Here is a 9,888-nt window from a genome sequence, read left to right on the forward strand (position 1 = left end):
CTTAAGGACCAGTCACATGCGCATTAGCTCTTAAGTGGCTGACATGGGTTTTGTTGTTCTCTTTATAACCAGGTGATTGCAGGCCTTTTACATCATGTTACTCCTTGCGGCTGGCTCTGGGAACGCTTCCTATAAGAGCGAGGAGCTGTCCCTGTTGCCTGTGATCTGGGACTCCGTGGAAGTTCAGGCTTGGCGCGTGGCCCTTTGCAAAGCCAAGGGAAGCTGGTAAGCAGAGCTGGGCTTTGGCCTTCCCTGGCAGAGCTTGCTGGGCTGATCCTTGCATTCCTGCCCATGGCCCTGCACACTAGGGAGCATGGTGCTCTGGGCTAGCCCTGTGGGAGCCTAGGCTTATCTGGGGAGAAGGAGCTCCCTGGGAGCATGGAAGAGGGCTCCCAGTCAGTGTGCAAGCGCTAATGTTTTGACACTGAGGCATATGGCACAGTTAGAAACAGCAAAAAGAAACCCTACAGCAGATGCTGCAAAGGCAGAAAGCTGGCAAGAAACAGCCAGGCCTGCAAAATGCCTGCTTCTCTGTCGTCGTTTGGAGGGCCAGCGAGTCGTGGTCTTGCCGGCACCAGGGCTGGCTCTGTACGCAGCTGCGCCTCGGCACTGGGCTGAAGGGGAGGCAGCCGTGTGCCCCTGCGCTGCCAGAGCAACTGCCGGGGTCAAACAACCTACTACCCTATAGGGAACTCCTGTCTTGGGACTGGCCTGAGGAGGACAGAGGGGTCCCAGACGGTCTTGTCCCTGATTGCCACTTGGATCACCCTTAGCCGGTCCAGAAGAGGTGAAGACTGATCATGGCCAAAGCCAGATGCTTGGACCAAGCACGTGCTGGGCCCTTCCATGGTGAAGAGCTGAGCAGAGATTGCTGGGAAGTTGGCATTCCCTTTTGCTAGAGCTGGTCCTGCCATTTGATACCACTGTTTTGCATGACCTCTTGCTGCATCTTGCTGCTCCTCCTGGGCTGGATTTACCGCGCTGCATTTTCTTGCAGCAGGTCCTCTCTTGGGAGCCAGGCATCTCCCGTTGTCAGGCTGTTGGGTGCTCGGCACTGAGCAGAACCACAGCTGATGTGTCCCTGTGGCTTACTTTTAGGTCTGCTCCCTTTTACTGAGAAACGCAGTAACTCCCGCAATGCGTTAGTGACCTGCCCAGGTGACGGAGTGGTCAGATCTGTATGTTACTGGCTTGGCACTGACACCTACAGCCTCCTGGGTGAGCAGCACTTAAACTGGCTGTTCAGAAATAAGTTTCTGTGGCTGTTTCTAAGGTCAGGTTCTAATTGTGGTGGATTTATAAAACACTCACCCTCTGCTCTTGGACCTTTGGGTTGTTTGTGCGCTCTGCCTGTGTGCAAGCAGGGACAGGGTGCAGCAGTGGGCACTTTCTGCCAGGCTGCAGCAGAGGTAAAGGAACATCTTGTACTCACTGCTCTACTGGATACAAACTGGGCTGAATCTGCGTCCGTCTGATGCAGGGACGGTGGTGACATGTGCTCTTTTTCCAGGGTGCCTTAACTGCATTCCTGCCCTTTTCTAGCCAGGTTTACCTTGCTGTACATCAAGGTGTTTGGGACCTTGGGGAGGGTTTCTGTCTGACCCCTTCCAGGCAAAATATTTTTTTTCAGGGGCTTGCAACTGCAGAGGACTTGACCTGATGGCAGATGTGATTCTCTCCAGTCCTTCAGCTTGACTGGAGGAGAGTAAGAGTGCTGTTGCCTTTTGATTTTGGTGATGCGTGCACCCCGAGGCTTGCCCTTCGGACGCAGCGCAGCACTGTACTGGGTGCTAGTCAGCAGGGGCCAGTGCACCCTGTTAAGGTTGGAGCACGTGCATGTACCAGCCCTTCTTTCTCCTTATTAGCAAAGGAAATGCTGCCATGTGTAAATATACATATGACTTGGCAAAATGTATGTTTGTGTCATTTCTGCAAGAGCAGCAGCCGGCTCTGCTGCTTACACATTGCGGCAGTAATAGAGGTGTCTGAGTTATAGTGAAACTTATTTCATTTTACAGCTCCTACAGCGTTAACAGATGTACAGGCGTCTGATCCAATCATGCAGAAAGAAATTTTGGGGCCAGTTCTTCTAGTTTTGACAGTGTGTAAGCTAGGAGCAGTCATACATTTTACAAACAAGAATAAACGACCCTTAGCAACATATGTCTGTGCTGGCACTTACAACGTAATCATAAATAAGGAACCCTGCTAGGCAGAAATGTATCCGGGCTCTGCATACAGTCAGTATGGACAAAGCATCTGCCTTCCTCCCACTATATTAATGAGGTGCAGGCACTGGAATCCCTAGGCTGTAAGGATGAGTTTGCTGGGTGGGCCAAAGAACTTGGAAAACAAATGTTAACCCAGAGCACAGAAACCCCTAGGATTTAATTTTAGCCACACTGTACATAGGGGACAGATGAGCCAAGTAGGAGTAGCGTAGCTTCTGGTTCATTGGTGCATGCTCTTCCCTGAGTACCAGCAGATGCCATCTCGGCCACCAGAGCTCGGTCCAAAAAGGCTCCTGCTTCAGTCCTGGTGCCCCCCTGCCACTGGCTTCCGCTCCCAGCTGAGAGCGTAGGGTGCACTGGGGCCTGAGGATCCAAGCCCTTCTGCAGTTTAATGACCATCAGCTCCCTCCTAAGTGGGCAGCATCCAGGACAGAAAAATCCTCTTTTTAATACTGCAAAATACTTTACTACAAGGTATTGAGGCACAGGACAAGCCCTGAACAGTCTGAACTTGTAACAAGCCAAGCATGGTCTCTGCAGGGTTCTGCTCTGCTAAACTGCAGCAGCCCATGGGGCCAGGGCTGCTCTCAGCCTGATCTGTGCTCACTCCTAAATTCAAGCCCTGGCCCATTGTGCCTCCTTATCGGAGACAACAGGGTCCACCTGACAGCAGCCTCCCTCTGCTTCAGCTGTGTAGAAACAATTGCACAGACACCTTTAGGTAGAAAGGGAGAGAGGGAGAGCTGCAAGCTGTGTGAACTCTAATAAATTTAATCTCTACATCATGTTAAAATGTAGTAGCTAAATTTATTTCTCCTTGCAATCAAAACAATACTAGCTTTGCTCCCAAAACAGTAGTGAGATTTCTCCCACCCCAGCTGGAAGGAAAAAAAAAAAAACTATAAATCCATCTAGGAGCTGATTTATATAGTATTCATGAAGAATTTATATTGCAAAGAATTTTGTTCAATTAAACTTGAAAAGCCTCTAGATTCTTAAGGTTCAATAGTGATAACTGAAACAGAGCTATCATAAAACTGGATGGCCTGTCTGGAGCAGGCATTGAGAAAATGTCTGATGTGACATTGCAGCTGACGGCACAGTCCAAATCAAGAGCATTTGTCATTGGGATGTGTTACAGGCTAAGGCTTGGAAAATTACTCTATGAAAAATGTACATTAACAATAGCTATGAAATATCTGTTTTTTTTTTTTAAAAAAGGTGAATAATGAGACAGCAGTATCTATTAGTGCTGGGCATTCTTCACTCTGACCCTGCTCTGATTAAAAAGTTAACACAAAAGCCAGAGACACTTTCTGGAAGCAAGTTTAAGGTTGTTCCTACTTGAATAATTGAACAGAGAAGGCTGCATGACTTAAAAGCTCCCAAGACTGAGAACTGCACTCTTAGCGCAGGGCATGCACTCCTACTATGGAGCTTTTTCAAAGCACAATCGCCTTACAGCCCACAGAATTTCTCTGAAAGGCTCCTTCCTACAAGGACAAGAGAGTTTAAACCAACATGTCTGATATATATTCTTCCAAATTATGCTTCCAAGCTGCAGGAGTTTTGGACAACACGGGTATCAAGGAGTTAGCTCATTAAGCTTAGTGTAATGCACTCATTTACATATCCAGGATGTTTTTCTAGCAGTCTTCAATCCATCAGGCAGCTGGAAAAACTTGCAAGATAGCTCTTCTAAGATTCTTAAATTTTAGTTAGCTTGCTCTGTCAAATTACTGAAAAGCTGCCTTTGGTTTCTTATTAGAGGCTCAGGTTGCTGAGCTTGTATGATGTAGATTGATACACTTGAAGTTGCAGCATTAAAATAGCAAGTGAGGGAATGTTTTTTAAAAAAAATGCAGCAAGACATACAGCTATTCTGAAAGACTAAGTGTTCAGCTGACCTAGGTGAGCTCTGACTCAGAGGATATCTTTTCTGTTAAGTACTGCATTCTGCTATTGTGATGTTTGCAGCCAGATTTTTCAGACTTCAGCATATGCTCAGATCTATTCTACCGAAGGCTCCATGGGAAGCAGTGTTAGCCTTAGGAGTTTCACTAATTTTTTGTGAGATCTGAACTTTTAGGTGTTAGCTTCTCTCTTCCAACTGTAGCTGTGTCAGCTGAAAAGGCCCAGGCCCCTGCTGCTCATCATAGCCCCTCTATCTGCAGACTCAGCGACCTGAGTGGCCCCCCCTATGAAGATACTTGATAACAGGACTCAGACTATGGTAGGGCTCTATCCCCTCAGCTGATACCTGCAGCTAAAAGGGGATGCTGAGACCAGAGTGGTCCGTGTGCTGGGAGGGCAGCTCCACGTGGAGCTCCACTCCTGCTGGCTACACAGATCTTGCTTGCATGTGAACTGTAGGATTTAGCCCTTCTTCCTTTAATCCCCCTTTCCTGCGTGAGCCCCACTCCTGGTACAGGATACACAGAGAAATTCTTCACATATGCATGAAAAGAGGCAGCCAGTGCCAGAGAGTACATTCCTGTAAATCTACAGGCTCTTCTAGTTTCAGTCAGAGCTGATGGATTGAAAGCAACTTAACAAAAGAAAAGCAAGCTGGGCTCAGCATTAAAGTATGACAGTTAAGGGCCCTTTTGTACAAGTAAATCACATTTATTATTTCAGAGCTAGTGGACAGAGCTCCTGAATCTCTGCACAGTTGCTGTTCCATGTGAGCATTATGACTTAAAGAGAAGCTGATTATTTTCTCTTCTCCGTTCCTCGGAGACCTGTCAAAGTCTTCTCAAAGCATCTGCCACTGCCCAGAGAATTTAAAACATCTCTAGAAATCAGCTGTGTTTATTTGAAGTCTTCTGCCTCAGTTCCAATTTGGAGCAAACATTAATTCTGAAGCCACCACCCTTACTACAAGAGATATTCAGACAAGGCCTAGTGAACAGCTGTGTTCCTTACAGCACTCATGAACACGGTCCTGGTCATGTTAGCTGGAAGTTCTTGGCCAGCTCACGTTCCCAATCCAGGCTCATTCTCTTCCCTTTCTTGCCTGGGAAAAGCAGTCTGTTGGATTTAGCTTTTCATGATCTGGAAAGCAACATCCCAGCTCCCAGTTACGCTTCAGACTTTATGTATATTTTCTCTTCCTTCCCTTCCTTCATTGCAGCATAACGTGCCAAAACGAAGAGATAGTCGCTCAGTCTAGAAACCAAGGGGAAAAAACAGTGAAACCATTTCTCACATCAGGTGCGGTTGTATCTAGCAGTGTGCAACTACACAACAAAGCACGTTCAATCATAGCACTAGGAACTGCAGGAAAAGCCAGGCAAAGAGAGACCATATGAAGAAGTGATTCGCAAAGTCACCTTCAAGAAGAAAGTTAAGTGGCTGCTCCCTCAACACCCCAGTAGTGTCCGCAGGCACGTACAAGCCATGCAAAAATGTTTTTTAAACAAGCTGTTTATTAAAACTTCAACGATCTTAATCTGGAAGGGAAGCTTCTTGAGAGGTAAAACCCTGCAGTTCTATGCCAAGAGTAGAGAAACAACACCAAGCACACTTCAATAGGACACAATAAAAGGGTGTAGGATTTTTTTGTTTGTTTTTACCTGTTTAAATATTTGGCCACATTTGGATCTGCTTCCCCTGCCTGTACTATTGGAACCACACTAGAAGAAGAAAGGGAAATTGTGAGTGTATTTAGCTTGCTAGCTCTGAAGGCACAGATGAATGCAATTTGGTGGAGCAGCAAACTTAATGCTCCAGCCTCACCCGGAGTCCCCATTCTAATTCCCCATAGCATGTGTGAATGCCATTTAGTTCTCCAAGAGGAATCATGGTGGCTACATAATAAAACTAATCATTGGAACTCTTCTGGAGGACTGCAGTTCCGCTCCTCTAAAGAATACTGATGAATGGTTATCACTGAACAACGGAGCAATTTGTAAGTGATTAATACCCTGGAAGATCCTTATCCTTTCCTGCAGGTAAACACTGACCCTTCTTGGAGCTGTTCTTTGCCCCTTGACTGGTGTACAGCCTTCATTCCAGCTTCCTTTTGACAAGAAAATAGTGACTATGAAGTTATTTTTTCCAGTGTATCTTGTTTCAGCAGTTTAAGATGCTGCTGTTGACCACAGTCAGAGTAGCTCTCCTTGCAGCAGAACATGTCCATGGAAACGTCCTTCTGCTTGTCAGCTGCTTCAGTAAGGATTCCCCCAGCACCTTAGTTAAAACTGATTAGCAGGTTCAGGCTAATACAAGGTATTTTGCATGGAAGTTACTTTTACAACGAGCAGGCACATATTTCCTTCTGTGGACTTTATGAGGGGAGCTTTCACCTCCAACAGAGGTGTGGGACAAGTAACATCCTTAAGGTAGGCCGTAACATCTTAAGCTGCTACAAACTGCACTGGATCTCATCTGCCAGTGCACCAGCTTCGACAGGTGCTAGCCTACAAAAACGCACTGAGCAAACGAGATATTAGAAGAATGCATCAGTGCATCTTGGCATAAACAGGCCTGTTCTTTCTAAACTTCTTAACTCAGATGATGCAGTTTTGGGGAGGGAAGACCAATACAAACATACCAAACGTGACTCAAGTTCTAGCTGAGTGCAGAAAGCATCCAAGGTCAGCTGCTCTGACTGCAACTTTAAATGGTTTGCAACTGTAGCAATCTGATCATCTTTCATCCATTTTGTTCAAGTTACATTAACAAGCCCAACACTCACCACCTTTCAGCTCTGCGGCAGACAGCCCGGGAAAAATGGAGAGCAGCACTGCTTTTACCTCCCGACTGAAACAACAATTAAACAGAGCATTAACGCCTGCTAACATTAGATAGCCACCCACCTCATTGTAGAGAGGCAGCAAAGCTTATCACATCTCATACACACATACAGCTGAACCTTAGGTTCTGGCTAGGCAGTTCTGAAGAGGTATCTAAATGGAATAGTACATGGAAATTTAGCTTTATCTGGTCCTTCTCTCTGCTTTCCTTTTGGCATTTGGTCCACACTAGTAACAGCCTTACAAACTTTTTTCCCCCGGTGGCAGGTGGTAGAGAAGATTTACCCTAAAGAAGCAAGTGGCATAAGAAGTACCTACTGGCAGTATGAAAGCTCTGAGTGGGGGAAGCTGTTCCGAGTATTTGTCAATCCACTGTTCCAGCTCCAGAACTGGCTTCTCGCTAAAAGATGTTCGTTCTACAGGGGGGAAAGAAAAATCAACTAAAAGAAATAGAGAAGTGATTCAACCTATAGAAGATGAAGCTCTACTTTGATATTACTTGGATCAGTAGGTCATAAGAAAGTGTCCCCCACATCCCTCCTGCTACAGTGGGGCTGGCTCCCCATTCAGCAGCTGTGGCTGGGGCGTGGGTTTTGGTGCAATGCCCCAGGCTGGCCCCGTCGCTTGAGTCACAAAAACACAGCAGCAGCAGCTTCTGGGACCGCGTGTTATTTCCTTGCTCGTGAGGCAGCCCTCGTGCATCTCTGACTACCACACACAGTGAGAGCCTCCCTAATGCCAGTCCAGAAGGCAACATTAATTCCAGAACTGTTATTCTAGGAAAGATACTTTGGGGCTTACTTAAGTGAGCCTCCCTGGCTGAGGAGAGAGGTGTCGCGATGTTGGAGCCCACATCCTGCAGCATACACTGGACCTAGATGTGGCAATCAGGAAAAGCAAGAAGTGCTTTCATTATCCAGCCTTTGATGCTCTGGAACTGCAGCAAGCTCTGGGAGGCGACAGCTGGTTGTGCTGATTAAAGAAGATCCTACCCTTGTTGTTCATCATCCCCCAGTCTGCTGGCAGGGGGGATCAGATAAGTGCTCCCTAATTGCTTTATGAGAAGCCAGATTAGCACATGTACTCATTTTCACTGGCACATTAAACTACCCTGGCTGTCTTTGCAGAAAGCAGACTGGGGGGAGTACTCATATGATCCCTTTGCTGGTAAAACACCACAACCAGGAACCTCTGAAAGAAAGGCTGCGACAAACAGCTGGAGATAGTGCTGACTTGATGTCACATCTGTTTCCGAGAGGAGCATCTCTCCATGGCCTAGGATATTTGAGAGGCAGTTTGGTAAAGCTTTCCAGAGCCTCTGATTAGCTGCTTCTGAGTTCTTTTGCACAACAAAGCTAATGAGCAAAAGCCACAGGCTGCCATGGTGGGAGCTGCCTCCCATCATCGTGCCCACGTAGTTGCTTCACCCTGCCTTCAAGTTTGAAGCTAACATGACAACAAGGCTTAACTTCTGCCCAGGAGCTTGTACAGTAACAGGTCTGAATAAATCTCTTGGAGATATGATTGTCTACCCATAACTAATCTACTTGGTCTACTGGCTCAGCTTAAGGAGATGCAGTTTATTACTTAGAGAGTAATTAAGGATCAGACTCTCAAGTATATATTAGATACCTCATTTTAATACTTTAATACTAAATTTATCAGAATCCTGTGTCAATGAGAGCATTGTGTCTGGAAGTAAAGAGTTTAAGAATATATTTCAATAGCACAAACGAAGTTACTACACCAGGTAAAGATTGTTAATACTCACTTTGTGAAGCTGTTCAACAAAAGTGTAGCCCTTTTCACTGCTAAATTCACTAGCAAGCCTAGATTAAAAAAAGTCAAGTTAGCCAGAGATAAAAAGATTACTACGATTGTGCGTACACATTTTTCTGTATGAAAAACATAGAAATTGGATGCTCCTAGTTACTTGTCAGTGCAGCCCTCCAGAGAAACGTAGTCATAGTCCTCAGTGTATCCCCTTCCCCCCTGCAGGAGGACGGGATGTGGGAGCAGTTCTTAATAGAAACAAGACAACCAAAAGACCCCCAGCGCAAGGGGGTCAGGCCCGTGCGGCTGCATCCCTCGAGCACGCGCGGAGCCCCAGGGCTGTGCGCTGCCGACGAGGTCTGGCTCACGGGGGGTGGGAGCACCCCGGCTCGGCGGGGATCTCGGTGGAGAGCGTCCGGTTCGCACGAGTCCTGCCGGGCCTGCGGCAGCCCCTCTCCCAGGCAGCGCCGGCGGACAGGGCTGGGGCACGAGGGTTACCCGATAGCCGAGCTCAGCTCGTCCGTCGTGCCCAGGGCTTCGAAGATCTGGTCGTCCTTCGGCCTCCTCTCTCCGGTGAAAGTGCTGGAAAAGCCTTTGAAAACAGCCAAGGGGGAAGAAGGTCGGAGCGCGGGCACCAACGGAGACGAGCCCCGGGGCTGCCCTGGGCCTCCCCGCCGGTACCGCCCTCCCGGCAACGGCTCCGGCCTCACCTGCGTCTCCCGTTCTCGTGTAGATCTTCGGGGCGCGGGCGCTGCGAGGGCCGCGGTCCGGGCTGCGGAGGCAGAGGCGGGCCGTGAGCGCGGGGAGCCGGCCCCGGCCCCGGCCCCGGCCCCGGCTCCTCCTCTAGCGCTCACCTAGCCGCCTCGCCGCCATAGCGGCGCCCCGCTGTCGCCGTCACCGTCGCCGCCAGGCTCCGCGGCCTGCGCAGGCTCCAGGCCGCCACCGCCGCCCGCCTCAGCATCCCTCTCGGCTCCCGTAGCCCCGGCCTCTGACCCTGCCCCACCGGGCCGCTAACCGCCTCCCCGACCCTCCTCGGCCGCCGTCCCGCCTCTCTCCCGCACTGTCACCCCAGCGCCGCACCACTCCACGCTGCCGCTTTCCGATTGGCCCTCCCTAAACCCCGCCCC

The 9,888-nt window shown here is 48.6% G+C and overlaps 1 protein-coding gene across 1 annotated transcript; it reads right to left on the bottom strand.

Annotated features, from left to right (window-relative positions):
- Window positions 1–4,832: 4,832 nt before the first annotated feature.
- MMAB (metabolism of cobalamin associated B) lies at window positions 4,833–9,842 on the bottom strand. The gene is made up of 9 exons (XM_068911704.1): window positions 9,616–9,842; window positions 9,472–9,533; window positions 9,260–9,353; window positions 8,760–8,817; window positions 7,790–7,862; window positions 7,307–7,404; window positions 6,931–6,995; window positions 5,807–5,866; window positions 4,833–5,399 (listed from the first exon to the last, which is right to left on the bottom strand). The coding sequence occupies exons 1-9, from the start codon at window positions 9,720–9,722 to the stop codon at window positions 5,312–5,314; spliced, it is 705 nt and encodes a 234-aa protein (XP_068767805.1). The 5' UTR covers window positions 9,723–9,842; the 3' UTR covers window positions 4,833–5,311.
- Window positions 9,843–9,888: the final 46 nt, after the last annotated feature.

Source organism: Struthio camelus, chromosome 17, assembly GCF_040807025.1.
Source record: "Struthio camelus isolate bStrCam1 chromosome 17, bStrCam1.hap1, whole genome shotgun sequence".
Taxonomy (NCBI): domain Eukaryota; kingdom Metazoa; phylum Chordata; class Aves; order Struthioniformes; family Struthionidae; genus Struthio; species Struthio camelus.

Bases quoted from the DNA above. Each gene is read 5' to 3' on its own strand.
- MMAB (XM_068911704.1), bottom strand. From the start codon at position 9,722: ATGCTGAGGCGGGCGGCGGTGGCGGCCTGGAGCCTGCGCAGGCCGCGG. The intron at 9,354-9,471 runs GTGAGGCCGGAG...CTGTTTTCAAAG, and splicing joins CACGAGAACGGGAGACGCAG to GCTTTTCCAGCACTTTCACC. The intron at 5,867-6,930 runs GTGAGTGTTGGG...TTCTTCTTCTAG, and splicing joins TGCCGCAGAGCTGAAAGGTG to TGTGGTTCCAATAGTACAGG.